Consider the following 20,053-nt stretch of genomic DNA (forward strand, 5'->3'; position numbering starts at 1 on the left):
TAACAAAAACACTATTTACAGTTTCGCTGCTGATTAATAGCTAGGAACAGCAGTCATGAAACTGAAAGATTGCTATCAAGTTTCACTGCGCTGCTTCTGGGAACTCTGAAGGAACAGGGGGGAGAAAGGGAGACAATCCTCCACTGTTGAGTCACTCTGCCCAGAAAGTGGAAGAGCCTCTGAAGGAGCAGCAGAAGAATGAAACTGACAAGACTAATCAGTTTCACAGGTGCTATTAATAAGCTACTGGACCACCATGAAAGTGATCCAAAACATATTCAATTTTACTATGCAACTACGTGGGCTCAACTTTGTGGCTTACAGCTGCATATTACTAAAGTTTTGTTTTGAACATTTTTTAATATATCTGTATCTATATTGTTTTTCCAGGTATGCCATCTGTAGGGCTCTGTAGTGTTATGTATGATACAGAGTTTCATTCCTGCTCCTATTGTTCACTGAAGCCTTTGGAACTCAAGCAATCATCATCACCAATACTGCCATGAGCTGGAACCATATCAGATCTCACAGGCATAAAAAAATGGTCTGGTCAGTGGCTGGACAAGACCTCTAAGATGAAAGAATATGGAATATACATAATGTATCTTTTGTACACCACATTAGCTGCTACTTCATCTCCTACATACCTCTTCCAGAAGTTTCAGTTTACCCTTTAAAAATTATACATTCAGTAAATTTTGGCACATTGGACATTTTGCACCTGAGGGTGGGTCGTCCCTGTGTTATGCAGAAGGTAGACTAGATGACTATTTCTGGCCTTCAAATCTACTTATAAAGACTTTGTAATTGTTAGGAAAGAGGCGGTGGCTCTTCAGGCTTGTTTGTTTTTTAAAAACTGAGGAAACAGTCTTGTTTTAAAATAATTATCTGACTTTTGATTCACCCACTGTGTAAAGCATTTTATCATGTGGTATACTTAAAGATGCATTTTACTGCATATGTTCTGTCGATAAAAGACACCAGTTTCCAGTGCTGTCAATCTATTACTCTTAAGAACCCTAAAAAAAAACACTGCAGTAGTATGAACTGTGGTAAAATACTAGACACTATTGCATTCATGTAAAAGCTACTTTGATAAAATTTTGAATAAGGCCTAAGAACATAGACTAGTCCTGACATCACGAATGTGGTTTTTCCTCCCCATCTGAGTGAAGCTGGAAATTTCACTGTAAACATTAATATTACATTACTCTATACTAACTAGTACTGAAAGCCACAGTTTATTTAGCAGTCATTCTGATCTGAAAATACTTTGGTTTGTCCTGTAACAAACAGATTTTAGTACCTGCAAAAACTATTGCCATGCAATATTAAAACTGCACAGATAAAAATCTTATGTCATCAAGAAATGTATAAGAAACTGAAACCTACGCAATTAACACGGCAAACAGCTTTTGTTGCTGTTTTGCCTTTATAAAAGACAGAAATGACAAGCTCCAGAGATTTCAGCAAAGGGGAACACTTTAGCTTACTGAAAGTCTACCAAAGAGTTAAAAGCGTTTGCTAGCTTTCTGCTTAAAAATATGTTTAAATAGCCATCCAGTCTTTTAAATTTGCAGGGACAATGCAGCAAAAAGGGCTTTTTTTCTTTCCCACTTGACTGAGCCTCCTGGTCAGCTTGTGCCAGGTAAGAAGAAAGTATACAGTAATGTCATTAAATGGGAACAGCTTCATCAGGTTTCACTTAAAAAAATACCTATTGAGCAGACTCAAGTGATTTTTTCAGTGAACTTTCGCCCCATCCATAAACCAAACAAATCACACACTCCTCAATGAGAATTTAGGGCTTCATATTTCATATACTATTTTTATAGTTCAGATTAGTGTTAGCACTAACGTGATGAGCAATTTCCATGCACACACAAATTACTTGGAAACATTTATGATGTTTATTAGTGTGAATCTCAGCACAGATTAAATTCAGAAGGCTAAAATATAGTGCATGACAGATCACACTGTTTTACTGACTCATTAGAAATGTGTTTCAATTTGCATTTTTGAATGCCAGATTGACAAAATGTAGTCCAAACTTGCTGTTTAAGGCACGCTAATTTCTGAAAGCTTACGTTAAATCACCACATTAAGACAAGTCTGAATTCAAAGAGACCACCATTAAATAAAATGGCTGCTTCAGAGCCCTCAGATATGGTTTGAATACCAGATTTGTATAAACTATCATTCAGATCACCAAACAACAAAAAAACAAAAACACATCCCAGTTTGTTGAGTTTTAACTGCAACTTTAAACCAAATCTTAGGTTACAGTGTATCCAGAACGCAAAACTTACTGTATGGTTGCTCTGGTTTCATATAACAATTACGTCACTAGTTAACGTTTTAGAATTTACCCTCTGTAATGAACCACATTCCAATGCAGAGCTAGAGGTGACTTCTACATTTTCTTCTTAATGTTACTTTCTACTTCATGTTACTTATTGTGTTTTGGTCAATATAAAAAAAATTGTTACATCGATATTTTAAAATATTAGTGTGTGCTGAAATGTTCATGAAGCACTAAAAATCCCATTGAAATCACAATGATAAAGAGGAAATGAAATATTCCAAATATTAGACACTTCAGTTGTGATTAAATCACGTTAACATTAAAATTCAAGAACACTGTACTTCAGTTCTACTCCAAATGTGTGCTTTTAGGTGAAGATCTTTTGAAACGCTTATTACTTCAAATTAAAAAAAGACCTGAAGAAGCACTCTGTGTAGCTCAAAAGCTTGTATCTTCCACCAACAGAAGTTGGCCCAAAAAATATATATTACCTCACCTACCTTGTCTCTCTCATATATCCTGGGCCAAACACAGCTACAATGGTACTGCAAACATATTGCCTCAAATGACAATAAACACTCTTTGTAAAAAAGGAGGGAAATGAAGCTCCTCAAGACTTTTATATTTTCATAAAGTACTAAGGGTCATACTTTATTCAAAATACGGTTACTGGTTTTATGTTCCAGGTCTGAAAATTTCCCCCAAAATAACTGCTTTTACACATACAATAGAAGACATTCATGAAGACAACGTGCAGGAATTCCAAACTACTGAATGGGAGCTTTGCTCATGGTCAAATTTTAGAACAAGTTAGGAAAGATGTGTCTGAACTGAGAAAAGCAGCCAAACATCAAAGATTTCAGAGAAGCAGCCATGTTAGTCTGTATCCATAAAAAGAAAGGGAGTACTTGTGGCACTTTAGGGACTAACAAATTTATTAGAGCATAAGCTTTCGTGAGCTACAGCTCACTTCATCAGGCTGTAGCTCACGAAAGCTTATGCTCTAATAAATTTGTTAGTCCCTAAAGAATTTCATGCCACTGCTACATACAAGTTAATTTATGACTATTTAAGCAGCCTAACACCTCTGCACTGATGAAGCTTAAAAAGAAATTCTCACATGAAAAATAAAGACTTCTTTGGCCTGGTTACAGAATACATATAAATTAGCTTGTCTGCCTACACAATATTCAATGCTAAAATCTATCATCACTGCTCTCTTTTCAAGACATGAAGCATTTACCTAGTATATCAAGAAGTAACTGATCAGTACATAAATATAAATAATCCAGTTAAAATAAATGTGTCTACTTTCATCTGTACCATGAAGATCTAAATTTTGAATAAAAACTAAGATAAAATTTGTCCATCTTTCTGTCACCCACACCAAGAAATTTTACTTTTCTCATTCTTATAAGTATTTCCATTTTAATTGCTAGCTACAGCTTTTGTTGCTGTTTTGTGTTTATAAAAGGCAGAAATGACAAGCTCCAGAGATTTCAGCAAAGGGGAACACTTTAGCTCACTGAAAGTCTATCAAAGTGTTAAAAGCATTTGTTAGCTTTCTGCTTGAAAATATTTTTAAATAGCCAGCCTTAAATTTGCACAAGAGATTTATATTTCCAAGCACTGATTGTTTTACAGTTACATCAGCAAATACCAATATTAGCTGAAAGTGTAACAACTTCTAGAAAAGAAACTATTTCAGGACAAATATTAAATGAAATCATGAAAAATGTAGTTGTTACAACTTTCAGTAGCTGGCCTTCATTTTGACTGGCAGAACTAAATGTAGTGCTCCATCATGTGGCAGTCAGTCATTGAATAATTCATATAAAAATATGTCAACTTTTTTCATGGCTTTGATCCAATTATTAGAATTAAATATTTGTTAATTGTGCCACTGTAATACTGATAGTTAAAAAACTTTAATGGGAAGTTCTGTGACCACAGAATCTAATTTTTTAAGGATTTTTTTGGACTAACAAGAAAATATTTTGACTTTTTTAAAGCACAATGTTTACTTGAAGACAACTGCCCCCAGTGCCTATTAAGTAGGTCTTTATTTTGCTAGCCTACATCATGGCACTTTGCGGTGGTAAAATATATAGATATTAAACATTTTCAGAGTTTGAGCATATATACTGTGTACTAAATAGCTAAAAAATTATTCCTGAAAACCCTATACGACAAGTTATATCCTAGAGCACATTTTCACCGCCAAAGCCTAAAATCATACAGGAAGTGGACTAAACTGAAGCAATAGAAACAGTGCTTTGATAATTACAGAACAATTTCAGAAAACATTATGTACTAAAAACAAAATCTGAAACTGATTGCTTAAAGAGATAAATCAGCATATATTAAAAACATACATGTTAGAGAACCACTGTATACACGTCAATTTAACACAAACAAGTTATTGAAGATTAATTCTGACGCCCTGATTTATACAGCCAGGTTGCCTCCCACTAAAAGTTCGAGTTCCCCACAACCACATGTATACTGCACCTTAAGGTTTAGGCTCTGCTTTAGCATACACCATCTTAAAGCTTTGCTTGAACTCTAAGGAATCCGCAAGTTACAAAGAAGCCTTACCATAACCTGAAGTCACTAAAGTGAGGTATGCAAATAACCTTAAGACAACCTACAAACCCTGAAAAATAGAAAATCCTCTAACCATACCTAGATTTTAAGGATGGTCAGTGTTTTCATTACAAAACCCAGCAGACTCGCAATTTATAACTCTTTACCTTAACAATTTGCATAGGAATGACACCTGACAAAACCTCAGAGCATATATTATTTTGTTACCAATTTTGAAACAAATTCAGTCTAAAATTCACTTATTTAAAATGCTTCTCTACATGCTTACCTAACAAAAATCCATTAAAAATGAAGTTTTAAAGACCAATAACCTATATTGCAAGTTAGTTAATTCTGGGTTTTATTTTTCGAAAGCTGTAAAAATTCCAAGGCTTAAAAAACCACTACTATGCAGGTGAACACTGGCTAATTTTCCATTTTTTTTACTTTTAGACTAGAATGAGTAATAATATGAATATACAACATGCAAATACATACCACAGATATATAATCAACACAGAATAATGACTTTGAAGACATTTATGTTTACTGCAAATGCATATATTTACTACAAGCTGTACTCTATCAGATGTGCCTCGACTATTCCGTCTACTCTAAAATTCTCACTGCTGATAACACCAGTACACCTTCACCAGTAATAGCAATAATGGGAGCTCCAATATAAACAGGCCTCTGGGTGTCACTGATGTTTTAACTACTGTATCACCTAACCCTACTCCAAAGATGTCTGAGACCCCCTGTATAAAATGTCAATGACAAGTGCCTTGTATACAGTAGCACACCCCAAACCAATCACTGCTACCACCAGTGGGAAATATTAGAAGTCTATATACACAAGACCTCATACTAAATGTGTCATTTCACAATTGGTTGGATAAGAGAAGAGTGACTGTAGTATTCATATTCCAAAGGAGAAAATGCTCCTTTATAACAACCACCTCTAATGGCCTGAATTAATTTCTTATATATCACTGTACTTTTTTACAAATAGCCTTCCTGGTATGGGATGACAATCAGTGGTTGGGTGTGGAGTGTTTTGCTCTAAAACAATGTTATAATGAAACAGGGACCAAGCCCTCTAACTAGTCAGAATTCCTTACCATTACAAGAACCTTCACACTTAGCAAAAAAAGGAAGAGTGCTGCAGCACACCGGAAAACGATGCATATTGATCACAGGGAAATGGGAATACTGAGTTATTTAATAAAAAGGAATAGTGCTAATCTATTAACAGATGTTACTTTCATATATGCATATTTCTGTCCCTTTTGCCTTTTTTTCCACCTACTCTACCAAACCCCCCCCCCATTTATACACGCAATAACTTTCAAGATCTGTAATGCTCTCAAAAAAATTCCAGTGACCCTGGACTCTGTCTGTTAAAGATGGTCTTTTATTAACCCTGTAGTGCCTACCTCCGTATCACAACAGACACCTAGCCACCAACAATTCAACACCCCTACAACATCCCAGAAGGGCACAAGGGTGAGGGTAACTTTCAATGTTTTAACTTTTGAGCAGTGGAGGCTCCCGAGGGCAGGCTTTTGTCAACCCTGTTTTGGGTCAGGGCACAATATAATCTTTACATGATGCTGTAAGCAGCCTATGATTGTATATTTACAGATCAGTTTTGCCTGCCGACTTTCAGATGCTAAGTAGCCTCTGTTTCTTTTGCAAGGTCAAGGCAGAATCCTTCAACAAGATCTGAAGATAAATTTTCTGTTTTAAATTAGGGTTTGGAGAGTCACAACCCTCTTTCACCCTAAAACGTCTCTCTGCCCCAGAATGAGATTTCAAAATTTTCTAACAAGTTAGACAGAGGTGTTTCTTCCTAGAGAGCCTCCAGGGTGACAAAAACAAGGTTACAGAAGTTACATTAAAGACCCTCTGGAGACGCAATATATTTTGTTTAGATAAAATCTAGTTAATTCATAAAATTATTTTAATTTAGCATTATCTAGACAAGCAGTGTCAGAGGCCATCACACAAATACTGGCTTCAGCCTACACCCTATAAACAACTTAACACTCCTCCATTCCCAGTGCCCTGGAAGGATATTTATACTGTCTGTGGAGTGTATATTATTATTGCATGCATCTTTACAGTGTCCATCACTTCAGTATAATCTGAAAGGAACGCTTACCTTTATCCTGAGTGCAGGACAGTATTTCCTCCTCTTTGGGGTTAGTCACCTGGGTGATAATGGACGGGTTGTCCATGGAAACAGAGTGCGATTTCACCTGGCTATTTCCCTCCCAGAGGCAGGTTTGTGTGCGTTTGTTTTTAGGGATCAATAGGCAGATTTCTCTCTAAAAACTCCTTCAGGAACGAAACCAGCCAGAAAAACAACACCCCCCCCCAAAAAAACCGCGCGCACAGGGGACCCCTCCTATAGTGCCACCTCCTCCTCCTCTAGTAATTCCCAGTACGGGGGGGGGGAGGGGAAGGAGGGAACTATCACCCCACCAAAACAAAAACACGAACAAAAATCCCGTAGCACTCCCCCGCCGAATCACCACCCCTAGAACGTCCAAAATATATCACCCCAAAAAACACGCTGCCTAGGAAACCTCTTTCCCGACCCTGTACCACCCAGAAATATGTACCAACCCGCCCTAGCCTGTATCACCCCGAAATCAGCCCAGCCCCCAATGACTATCTGAGCCTATCGACCCTCTCAATAACTCTCCCCCGCAGCTTCGATCGCCCCAAATCAACCCAGCCCCCCAATAACAAACGGATCCCCCTCCTCCTCACCTGTATCACCCCCAAATCAACCCAGCCCCCCAACAACAAACTGATCCCCCTCCTCCTAACCTGTATCACCCCCAAATCAACCCAGCCCCCCAAAACGGTCTGATCCTACCCAGCCCCCAAACACCCTCTCCCCTCCCTCACCCCCGAGCCCACCCTCCCGAAGAAGCCTGTAAGACCCCCCGACACGCAATCGCTACATGCCCCCCCACAACGCCCGGATCCAGAACCCGCCCCCGGAGCGCTCCCCAGCCCAGGCCTCCGCCCGCCCGCTCGCCGCCCGCGGCAGCGTTGCGGGCTCCGCCGAGACACCAGCTCCAGGGGCAGGAGCCACCGCCGCCCTGGGAGGAGAAGGAGGAGGAAGAACCGGGGTTGCGGGGGCCGGGCCGGGCTCCAGTCCGGGTCTCCGCGCTGCGCCACTGCCAGCCGCCCGCCGCGCTCAGAGCCTGTCAGTGCGCGCCCCGCCTCCCTCCCCTCACAGCCAGGCCACAGGCGCCTCCCCCGCCCGCTGCTTCCCCGCCGCGCCGCGAACAGCGGGACGCTCCAACATGGAGACGGAGGCGGTGGCAGCAGCCTGGCCGGCCGAGCGAGCGGTAAACAACGGGGCGGGGCCTCCGCCGCCAGGCGGGAAACGCCCCGCTCCGCCCGCTTAGGGGGCGGGACCAACACCGAGGGGCGGGGCTGGCCCAGGAGGCGTGGTTGAGCGGCACGTGACGTCCAGAACCGGGCGCGGTTCTTCATTAGGGGCGGGGCTAACACGCCAGGGAGAGGGGTATCACGCGATGGGCGGGATCAACTTTAAAAGTGGGCGTGGTTATTCCTTAGGAGGCCGGGTAACACACCTGAGGGCCGGAAGCTGTCCCACACTGAGTGGGTCAACTTCAAAAGTAGGTGTGACTATTCCTTAGGGGCGGGGCTAACACACAAGGGTGGGGCTATCCCACAAGGGGCAGGGTCAACTTCAAAAGTGGGAGTGGTTATTCCTGGGGGGGAGGAGACACAAGAGGAGGAACCAGCCACAAGGGAGCAGCCAACTTCAAAAGTGGGGGGGGGGGTCATTTGTTAGGGGGCATGGCTAACACCTGAGGGGGAGGGGCTAGCCCACAAGGGAGTGGGTCAACTCCAAAAATGGGCTGTGCCATTTCATAGGGGTGGGACCAACCCTCTCACACAAAGGGAGGGGTAACCTTCCAAAGTGGGAGTCCTTGTTCTGTAGGAGGTGGAACTGACATCGAGGAGGGGAGGGCCATCCCACAAGGTGGGGGGCGGGCTAACACATAGAAGTAGGAAGGGTTGTGCGATAAGGGCTGGGGAGCGTTAATACACATTGATAGTGGGGCTAGCCAGTGGGGTGTGCTACAAATGGGAGGAGGCATCCCAAAGGCAGTAGTTTCTTTATGCCAACAGGAGAGGTGTCTTCCCTCGGAATAGAGCGTCTTCAGCAGATGTGACGCAGTGGCTCAGCTGTATTGGTACAGCTGCAGCACTGTATGTATAGACATGGCCTGAGACAGTGTAGTCAAAGGCTTGGTCTACACTACAGTTAGGTCGACATAGGGCAATTTATGTCAATCTAACTATGTCAGTTTGTACACTACAGCCTTGCTCCCGCTAATGTAAGTGCCCTGCTACACCTTATAACTCCACCTCCACAAGAGGCATAGGGCTTATGTTGGTGGTGACGCAGTGTCTGTGTAGACACTGCATTCCTTACATGGGCTGTTGGCTGTCTTGTCAGGAGCCCTGAAATTGGCAAAAAAGCCGGCTCCTGGCTCTCCAGCTAGGATGCTGCTGGGTCTCTGCTACAAGCCAGGCTGCCACTCAGGCTCCCCGCTCCCCACAAGGAGCCCTGAGGTCCCAGCTCCCTGCTCCCCACTGGGAGAATGGCAGCCGACTGGACTCCGATTGCAGATCTCCCCGGTAGAGGCAAGAAGCCCTGGGAGGCTGCCCCACTGCTTCCGGCTGGGAGCAGGGAGGCGAGAAGCCCCGGGGGCAGCTGGGCTCCCGGCAGGGAGTTGTGCAGACCTGGGAGCCCTGGCTCTCACCCTGTCCCCTCTCCACTGCCCCTCTTCAGTCCGTGGAAGCGCTCCTGGTGAGGACGCACACCATCGAGGGTAGTGTGGCCATCAGCCACTGGAGTAATTACTGTGTTGGCTGTAAATTGACCTAACATAGGTTGATTTAAGATTGTAGTATAGACATGCTCAAAGGCACAGAATGTCTGGAACTCACATCCACTCAGTAAAGTGGGAAGTGATCAAATACCTCCTGGTTTAACATGTCCTGTTTCTTGTATGTACATATATTTCAAAGGAGAATTATACTCTGTTTTGCTTTGGTGAGAACAGGACCCTAGTAGACTTGCATTAAGATGTTTTCTCAACATAATCACTTGTAAAGTATCAGAATGGGGTTTTCAAGCAGTTGCATTGAAATTACAATTGCATCTCAGCTACATCACATTTATACCATGGAAGCATCATAAAATAAGGACTCTGTAACTTTGTATTGACACTCTTTCACTACTATAATCTGCCATTGTAATGGCACTATTTAGGAAACAATGAATGAATTGCAATGAGATAATTAAGGGATAATCTCTGTTCTTTTGAAGTACACAAAGCAATAAACAGCTGCTGTAACTGATTAATAGCTGAAGTGAAGTTGAGACATTTAATCAATCTATCAAGCCATTTATTGCAAGAATACAGTAGTTTACATTAACTTCACAGTATTTATTTTAATGAGATAAACTGCAGTATTTTCCTTTCCTTACAATGTAGTATCATGGGATCTTAATCCTTCCCTCACGGAAGTCAAGTGTAAAATTCCCCTAGCGGGAGTACGATGGGCCCTCATTGAGCTGATAGCAGCAAAAGTAAATGCTTTCTTTTTAACATAGAACACTTTGCTACAAAACAAGTTTTTTCCCATTTGAAAACATCCCTTGGAATTGAAAGGGACATGATCTAGTGACAAGACCACATGATTGGGAGTTAGGAAAAAGAGCTGATCTTGATCTGTGATCTTGAGCAAATTACCTAGCAGCTCTGTGCCTTAGTCTTCCCATCTGTAAAATGGAGATAGTACTACCCACCTGCCATACCAGGTTGTCTTGAGGCTTAATTAATGATTGTAAAGCACAGGAGCACAGGATAAAAGGTGCTGTGTAAATGTAAGAGTATTTTAAGAGCAAAGTTGGAAAACAATGTATTGCCCCCAATTCTGTTACATGGCTCTGAACTCAGCACAGGAAAGGGAAAGGGACTGGAGGATGTGGGGTCAGTGATCAAAGGCCATTTTAAACACTTCCCAAATTGTGGGACTGCCTGCCCCACCTCCGGTATAAGGAATAGCAACTCCAGGGCTGCTTAAAGTCATATTCTGCTCCCCATGGACCCCTAAAAATAGCCAACGTGCATGTACTTTCTCTATCTCTGCTTGCTACTCACATATCTCCTCTGCATACCTTATCCCAAAGGCTGACAGCCTAGGGCAACTCAAAAAGATCTGTGATGACAGGGGAACCCCATTTAATTGATAAGTTTCAGAGTAGCAGCCATGTTAGTCTGTATACACAAAAAGAAAAGGAGTACTTGTGGCACCTTAGAGACTAAAAGATTTATTTGAGCATAAGCTTTCATGAGCTACCGATGCATCCGATGAAGTGAGCGGTAGCTCATGAAAGCTTATGTTCAAATAAATGTTAGTCTCTAAGGTGCCACAAGTACTCCATTTAATTGAGTGTATTCTCCCACGGCCATTTCTGTCCCCTTTACCTCAATCCAGTAAGAGATTCCAGCACTTGATCCATGATGCCATGAAAGTTCTTTTCCTGACCCCAGATACAATTACTTCAAGAACTGGGACCAAATAAAGATAAATAAGTAAACAAATTAGTTGTTGGTCTGGAGCTTTGCAGCACCAACACCCCTGCACCCCCCACACACATCCAGGTGAATCTCTAATTTATTTGCCCAATTTCAGCTCATAATCTTAAATGGACAAGATCTTTATTTCCCCTTATATTTGTCTATGGGAGAAATATTTCTCCCACCAAAATGTATAGCGGATATCCTCCTGGCATCCATTGTAATGACCCTCTGGATGTATAGGAATGGATTTGTTTTAGGACTGGTTTACACACAAACTTGCATTGGAAGTCTATGTGCAGACACTTTTATTTCAAAACAAGTTTCCACACCCAAACTAGCACCAAAATAACAGAAGGCATGGATTAATTAGTTATTTCAGGGAAAGTATGTGCGTAGACCAGCCTTAGATAATTAAAAATGCCCTCAGTGCTTGGGAGGGTGCGAGATGAAGTACTCAAAGGATTGCAACATAACCAGCACTGTGATAAAGCTGAATAATGCTTAGAGCAGTGGTTACCAGGGCCGGCTCCTGCGTTTTTGCTGCCCCAAGTGGCAAAAAGAACAAAACAAAAAAAAACCCTCCACCTCAGGTGTTAGCAGTGCCCCCTAAAAAATCTTTCCGCCAAACATGGAGGCGGAGTGATGGTGCAGCCGCCGAATTGCTGCTGGCGACCGAAGAAGAGTCGCATCCCCACCGCTGAATTGCCACCAAGCTCGAAACGCGCTGTGACGGAGCGGATTGCCGCCCCAGAGCCCAACCTCCTGCTGCCCATTTACATTTGCTGCCCCAGGCACCTACTTGGTTCGCTGGTGCCTGGAGCCGGCCCTGGTGGTTACCATCTTTTCTGGGCAACTGCACTATTTATTACAAAAAGAAAAGGAGTACTTGTGGCACCTTAGAGACTAACCAATTTATTTGAGCATAAGCTTTCATGAGCTACAGCTCACTTCATCGGATGCATCCGATGAAGTGAGCTGTAGCTCACGAAACCTTATGCTCAAATAAATTGGTTAGTCTCTAAGGTGCCACAAGTACTCCTTTTCTTTTTGCGAATACAGACTAACACGGCTGCTACTCTGAAACTGATTTATTACAGCTCGCACACATCATACCAATTCATCTGATTTAGTTGGGGATTGGTCCTGCTTTGAGCCGGGGATTGGACCAGATGGCCTCCTGAGGTCCCTTCCAACCCTGATATTCTATGATTCTATGATGTGTTCCTGCCCTAACCTGTAATGAGCTTTTAGCAGTTGCAAGATGCGTGTTTTGGGATGCCAAAGCTGTATTGCAGGTTGAAACTTGCACAGTTGGATGGGAGGCAAGCAGTAGTAGCACTAGCTCTTGCTACAAAGGCTCCTCATTAAAATAGGAGAGGAGAGCCCCAAATACAAGTCATAAAAGCATGAAGTATCGGTACCTCTATATGCAGCGTTGCTCGGCAAACACTGGCTTTATGAGAGAAGACAGATCTCTCTTTTGAAGGACTTTAGTGCATTAAGATGTACGCAGTAACTCAGAATGGCCCTCTTGTAGATTTCAAGCTCCTCATAACAGGGCCTGCCCTCTTAATTTTCTACAAAAGGCCATAATAAGAATGGCCACAAACCTCACTGCATCCAGAACTAAATATAGTACTCATTTCTTCTAGCTGGTTTTCCCATACCAAGTGTTTCTCTCTCACATGCACCAAGGGCTGTCTATGTTAGTCTTATTTTCCACCATTGCTGCAACTCCTCACCCCTCTCCGTGAAGTCTACTGTGTCTAGTGCTGACATTTGAACCATCTACATCTAACCCTGTTCAGAGCGAGTCTAGATAGCACAGGCTGTGTCTTCCCTAGGGAAAAAGGTATATTTTTCATCAGTATTAAGCAAATCCATATGAGCTAACCCACATTAATTAATATAGGAATTTCATCAACCAGCTAAAGCAAAATTACACCTGTCTTGTCTTCAGTAGGAGTGTAACATGGGTTAGTAAATGTAGTAAAAGACTTTTTTCTCCCTAGTGAAGACCAAGCCACAGTGGTTAACACTCTGGGGATTGCCAGAGCCATGTCTACAGTAAGATTATGTCTTCGCTGCAAAAAAGGTATGTTTTTCACATTGAGACTAACTGAATCAAGATACTTTAGTTATTACATCCATGGAGCTAATCAAGGAAAACCTCAGGTTTAGTGTTGTCTTTGACTAGCTATATTGACAAAAAAAAAAAAAACTACAGTGTTTTGTTCCCACTACAGTTTTACATTGAGACAGCTACCTGGATGTTAAAAAACTCCCACCTTTTTTGCATGCAAGACATAGGTTAGAGCACCTTCTAAATCTAGGAACTTGGAACTTGCTAAGGTGAATCGCACCCAAGGTCCACCTAGGCCAGGATCCTGTCTTTGAAAGTGGCCCGTGCCAGACGCTTCAAAAGAACATGTAAGAACCCTGCAGTAGGCAGATGTGAGATAATCTGTTGTCCCCAGATTAGGCTTCATCTTGGTCTCTAATGATTAGAGGTTGGTTTAAATCCTGAAGCTTGAGGTTTACATCCTCTTCAAAATTTTGTTATTAATTATAATGCTGGATAGTCTTGTTCGAGTGTAAAAAAGGGGACGCACACAAACAAACCTTAATTCAACCCAACATTTACTCCTCCCTGCAGAGACAGAAGAGAGAGAGAGAGATGTTATATCTTTTTTAACTATGGTGATGGAGAGCAATACAAGAACCAGGATGGGTAGATATACACGCTCTAGAAATAATAAAATATTTTTTCTATTAGAGGCTGTCAGAACTTCCTTTGAATTTTGTAGGTTATGCTGTGAGAATCTATGGAAAATACCGTTCAGATGCAGCCAACCACTGTCATAAACCACTCCCAGGAACCCAGTACAAATGATAAAAACGGCAAAAGTAAAATAAATATCAGCACAACATCCAAATACAATATTTAACAATATAAAATAATTCCAACAATTAGTCTAGGATTGTTACTGTAACTTTCATACCTATGTGTTTTGTGTTTTTACACATACAACGGTTCATCAGCAGGTGTGAACCTACAATATTCAGTACAGACCTTTTCCACTTCAGCAATAGGAGTAACTGGTAGGTGAAAGCATTCTGCTACCCTGTGTGGATTAGCTCTCTGTGGATTAGGGAGACACAACACACACATTGCCAGTGGGCTGCAAGACTATTTGCATGACAGCAGAAGAATGCTGGGCATCAGGATTCTTGGTTTCTATTCCTGGCTCTTGGAGCAGGTTTGTGGTCTTGTGATTACAGTCCGCATAGGGAAATGTATCAACACCCATTTGGTTCATCAAGTTGCAGTGGGGGAGGTTTAGGTTGGATATTAGGAAAAACTTTTTCACTAGGAGGGTGGTGAAACACTGGAATGCATTACCTAGGGAGGTGGTAGAATCTCCTTCCTTAGAGGTTTTTAAGGTCAGGCTTGACAGAGCCCTGGCTGCGATGATTTAGTTGGGGATTGGTCCTGCTTTGAGCAGGGGGTTGGACTAGATGACCTCCTGAGGTTCCTTCCAACCCTGATATTCTATGATTCTATGATCCAGAACGACTGAATCAGGACCCCAGATGTGAGAGTATGAGCATCTACCAATTCAACTACAAAACCCCAAAAAGAAAAGGAGTACTAGTGGCACCTTAGAGACTAACCATTTTATTTGAGCATAAACTTTTGTGAGCTACAGCTTATGCTCAAATAAATTGGTTAGTCTCTAAGGTGCCACTAGTACTCCTTTTCTTTTTGCGAATACAGACTAACACGGCTGCTACTCTAAAACCCCAAAAGATTTCTGAGAAGTGCTAGATAAGAGCCAGGGGTGCCAGAACAGGGCGGGCCAAGGGGCCATGTCCCCCCCCCCTTTTAAAAGTGGGAGGGTTATGGCCTCCCACTTTTTACCGGCCATAAGGGCGAGCGACTGGGGCAGAGGGTGGAGAACAGGGGTGCTGGAACAATTTTTATAGTGGGGGTGCTGAGAGCCATTGAACCAAACTGTATACCCTGTGTTGTGTATAATGGACTCCACTTCAAGTCATGATGTGCGGCCGCACCCCCAGAACCCTTAGTTTTAGCACCTATGGTGGACAGGAGCAAGTGGAAGGGCAGGGTCATGGGGGAGAAGAGGTGGTGAGGGAGTGGGGCAGCGGGAGAAGAGACAGTGCAGGGGCAGGGTCTTGGGGGAAGGGGCATTATGGAGGCGGGGGGCTTGGGGACAAGGGACGTTGCGGGCGCGGAGCCTTGGGGAGAAGGGGTGGCATGGCACAGGGGGCGGGGGCCACAGTTCAGGTGCCTGTAGCCCCCCCTCCCTCCCACAGGGCATTTCCGACACTCCTGATAAGAGCTAGTATCATTTATGTGGAAGTAGTAGCAGAGTCCTCAGTCTCTATATTAAGGCCATGGCTACACTATGATGGGATGTTAGATGGGGTGGGATCTGAGTTACCCAGGAAAGAATTTTCTGTAGTATCTGGCTGGTGAATCTTGCCCATATGCTCAGGGTTTAGCTGATCGCCATATTTGGGGTCGGGAAGGAATTTTCCTCCAGGGCAGATTGGAAGAGGCCCTGGAGGTTTTTCGCCTTCCTCTGTAGCATGGGGCACGGGTCACTTGCTGGAGGATTCTCTGCTCCTTGAAGTCTTTAAACCACGATTTGAGGACTTCAGTAGCTCTGACATAGGTGAGGTTTTTCGCACGAGTGGGTGGGTGAGGTTCTGTGGCCTGCATTGTGCAGGAGGTCAGACTAGATGATCATAATGGTCCCTTCTGACTTTAGTATCTATGTATCTATGTATGTAACAGAATTAAGTTTGCACAAGCAAACTTAATTGTGGCTTTTCCTAACTTTTGAGTGTTTGATTTTACAACCTTAATGTTCTTTTAACATAGGGTTTTTGGATGTCACTATTGATTTAGATCAGTATTTCCCAAACTTGCTCCGCTGCTTGTTCAGGGAAAGGCCCTGGTGGGCCGGGCCGGTTTGTTTACCTGCCGCGTCCGCAGGTTCGGCTGATGGGGGCTGCGGGAAGTGGCAGCCGGTACGTCCCATTGGCCTGCAGCGGCGAACCGCAGCCAGTGGGACCCACGATCGGCCGAACCTGCGGACACAGCAGGTAAACAAACCGGCCTGGCCGGCCAGGGGCTTTCCCTGAACAAAGGGCGTCCCAACTTTGGGAAACACTGATTTAGATTATGGTGAGCACCCAAAATGTGCAAAGTGCTTTCCAAACATACAGGATGACGGTCCCTGCCCAGGACCACTTACAATCTAAAAGACAGATGAAGGGTGGGGAAGTGGATGTGAAATACAAACAGAAACCTGGATTCAACAGCTTACTTAAGCACATACTTAACTTAAAGCACATAAGTGAATTGCCCCATAAAAGTGGGGCTACTCATTATTAAGGGCGGGCACATTTTTAGGTTCCAAGCCTGATCAGGGCTAGAGTAACCAGGGTGATGACAGGCACATGGCTTGTTAATTACAAGGTTTTGTTTTTAAGTTAAACATGCTGAATCCTGATGCAGCACAAAGTATGAGGTCTGAGGGAAAGGAGCATGTTACTGTAGAGATGGATAAACTTCCTTGCTACATAGTATAGGGGAATTGGTCGGTTGTGTGTGTGATTTCACCATGTCTGGTCACGGTAAGTGTGGTAAAGGCTTGGGGAAGGGAGGTGCCAAGCGCCATCATAAAGTGCTTTGGGATAACATCCAAGGTACTACCAAGCCAGCTATTCGTCACTTGGCTCGATGCGGCGGGGTGAAATGTATTTCGGGGTTGATCTACGAAGAGACCCGTGGAGTGCTGAAGGTGTTCTTGGAGAATGTGATCCGCAATGCTGTCACTTACACTGAACATGCCAAGCGAAAGACTGTAACAGCTATGGATGTGGTTTATGCTCTGAAGCGCCTGGGTTGTACTCTCTATGGTTTTGGTGGCTAATCGGGTCACTAAAGTCAACAGGATAGGGAATCTGTGGGAAGGAGATCTGCATTCAGAAGGATCATAGAGGTCTGGTTGGGCCCTGAATAAGGACTTCAGGTAGATTCTGCACACATTACATAGTACCTTCCTCAGGCCACCATTCCGCTGAAACCAGTAAGGTGACTTGTGAAATGGAGGAAAACTCAGCGCAAGCAAGGTAATACAATTTCATATAATTTTGGTCTTTGGGTTGAAAAGAGAGTTAGAAAAACCCCACACTGAAGATCTCTTTAATGTATTATTTTGCGCTACTCTTTGAGCGAATTATTATTAATGGCGGATAGGTATCTAATTAAAAAGAGTGGTTCTCCGAAGAAAATCATGCTGAGTATCAGAAAAATAAAACCAAAACCATTAAGATTTGCAGCGAGAATTCTAGCCAGTGCATTAGTCTATAGCAATTCATTTCAAATTGTGAAGGTAGCACGTAGGTGCTTTTCTAGGCATTAAGCCAAAACCTGAGAACACATTACTACATCATAATTCACAGCCTATCAGGCCTTATTGCTTAATTATGTGATGGCTTTTGAAAAATGAAGTGATTTGATTGGCTAAGGATGATGCTATGTCTATTAACTGGAGATGGACGAATACTGCAAAAATATTTGAATTAGAAGAAATGAATTCCCTTTGATGGTATTTGTAACTCACTTTTCTTTGCCTTTTTGGGAACATTCATGTGAGGGAAGTTGTATTTGCAAGGATGTTCGTGAAACAGGACAGTGTCATGAATGCTTTTGTGAATTCATGAGTTTCCAAGTTGGGAGGGCTTATAGGGCAGAATGTAGAGGAAGAGGACTCAGTCTTGGTGGGTGGAAGAGGAGGAAGTGGGAAGAAGAGTGAGAGGCGTAGAATCCACAGAAGGAGAGACAGCCCTGAGCAGGTGTGAATTATATGCTGTGGCTTGGAGGGAGAAAAAGAGTGTGATGGGGGAAGGGAGAAAAAAGTGATGAGCGAGAGTAGAGGAAGACCAGGAATGGGAGAGAGGTGATTATAGAAACCTCATTAAGGATGGCGCCTGACAACATCCGCATTTCATTCTAGGCACTCATTCACACTCAGAAGGGTTCACTATCAAAGCAGCATCTGTTTCTATAGGTTTCTGGTGAGACAGTCCTCAGCACCTGATTGCTGGAAAAACACAACAGAGTAGGTGGAGTTCTGAGTGGAGCAACAAAATGACTTAGGGCTTGGCTACACTTGCAGATGTAGAGGGCTGGGAGTTAAACCAGCCTTCAGAGACCGCAGCAGGGAAAACACTGCCGTGTGTTTACACTGTCAGATTCAAGCACACTGGCGTGGCCACATTAGCAGCTCTTGCAGCACCACAAAGAGCAGTGCATTGTGGTAGCTATCCCAGTGTCCAGGTGGCTGCAGCGTTCTTTTCAAATGGGGGGCGGGGGGCGTGGAGTGTGACAGGGAGTGTGTTGTGTGTATGTGGGGGGAGAGACAGTGTGTTTTGGGGGGCATAGAGTGTATCAGCATGCTGCCTTGTAACTTCAGACAGCAGCAGACCCCCTCCCCCCCCGTCTCTCTCTCACACACTCACAGCAGCAGTAATGGTTGCTTTGTCCCAGAGCAGATAAGCACGCTGGCTGTCAGACACGGCGCCTTGAAAGGGGATATCCGCATGCCTGCAGCCGAGTTCGAAACAACGAGAAGAGCAGCCACGTGACTTCAGGGGATTATGGGATGTTTCTGGAGGCCTATCAGAGCGCAGTAATGCCACACCTCGTCCACACTGACGCCGGGGTGTTTCAGCCGGGGCGCAGCAAGCGTTATGCCTCTCGTGGAGGTGGATTACCAGGAGCGCTCCAGCTGCAGAGTCCAGGCGCTCTAAGTGCCTTGCCAGCGTGGACAGGTCGTGAGTTGGGGCGCCCGGGGCTGCTTTAATGCGCTCTACCTTGCAAGTGTAGCCAAGCCCTAAAGGGCAGTTCTTAATTTGTAATGAAAGCGGTGCCGGGGCTCAAGCAATTAGGTACTGCAGCTCAAGCAATTTTTTTTACATTCATACCCGACGCAGCAAGCCCAGAGGTGCCAGGGCTGAGCCCTGGCACAAATTAAGCACTGCTAAACGGGCTGGGACTGTGAGGGAAAACTAAATGAATTAGGTAATATAGTGTATAGGAGGAGTCCCATCCTCCTTGCCAATTGTTTATTTTGCTCTGTACACAACAAAAACAATAACGGCACGGGCACAGTTATGCCCCAGCGACACCCTGTACCTCAAAGTAGCACCCTGGAACCCCCATATTCACCACTGTCATGTGATTGTGATCTATTTTGTACAAAGTACTCCTTGTGAGGCATCATTTAAAAAGTCTTCATCTGTTGAACCTTAATATCCTGTGGAACTGTATGTACTATTGTTGTATGTGAAGTTGTGAAGTGTTGCTATATGTGTTACTGAAATATGTGGTGAGGTTGGGAATGCTCAGGGCTGACCTTTCAGTTGCAACAAAGGAGCAGCCATCACTGGCCAGACAGGCGCTAAGCCCATCAAG

The 20,053-nt window shown here is 43.6% G+C and overlaps 2 protein-coding genes across 4 annotated transcripts in view; one reads left to right on the forward strand and one right to left on the reverse strand.

Moving 5' to 3' along the window:
• Positions 1–7,515, reverse strand: part of CTDSPL (CTD small phosphatase like) — a 122,389-nt gene extending 114,874 nt beyond the window's left edge. The window contains exon 1 of one of the 3 annotated variants that reach the window (XM_074946377.1): positions 7,056–7,515. In XM_074946377.1, the coding sequence (XP_074802478.1) occupies positions 7,056–7,131 (76 nt within the window). In that variant the 5' untranslated portion in view covers positions 7,132–7,515. The remainder of the gene's footprint in view (positions 1–7,055) is intronic. The other 2 variants (XM_074946378.1, XM_074946376.1) reach the window with 2 other exon arrangements.
• Positions 7,516–17,195: 9,680 nt separating this feature from the next.
• LOC141981806 (histone H4-like) lies at positions 17,196–17,507 on the forward strand. The gene has a single exon (XM_074943438.1). The coding sequence runs from the start codon at positions 17,196–17,198 to the stop codon at positions 17,505–17,507; it is 312 nt and encodes a 103-aa protein (XP_074799539.1).
• Positions 17,508–20,053: the final 2,546 nt, after the last annotated feature.

The sequence above is a fragment of the Natator depressus genome, chromosome 2, assembly GCF_965152275.1.
Source record: "Natator depressus isolate rNatDep1 chromosome 2, rNatDep2.hap1, whole genome shotgun sequence".
In the NCBI taxonomy this organism is placed as follows: Eukaryota; Metazoa; Chordata; order Testudines; family Cheloniidae; genus Natator; species Natator depressus.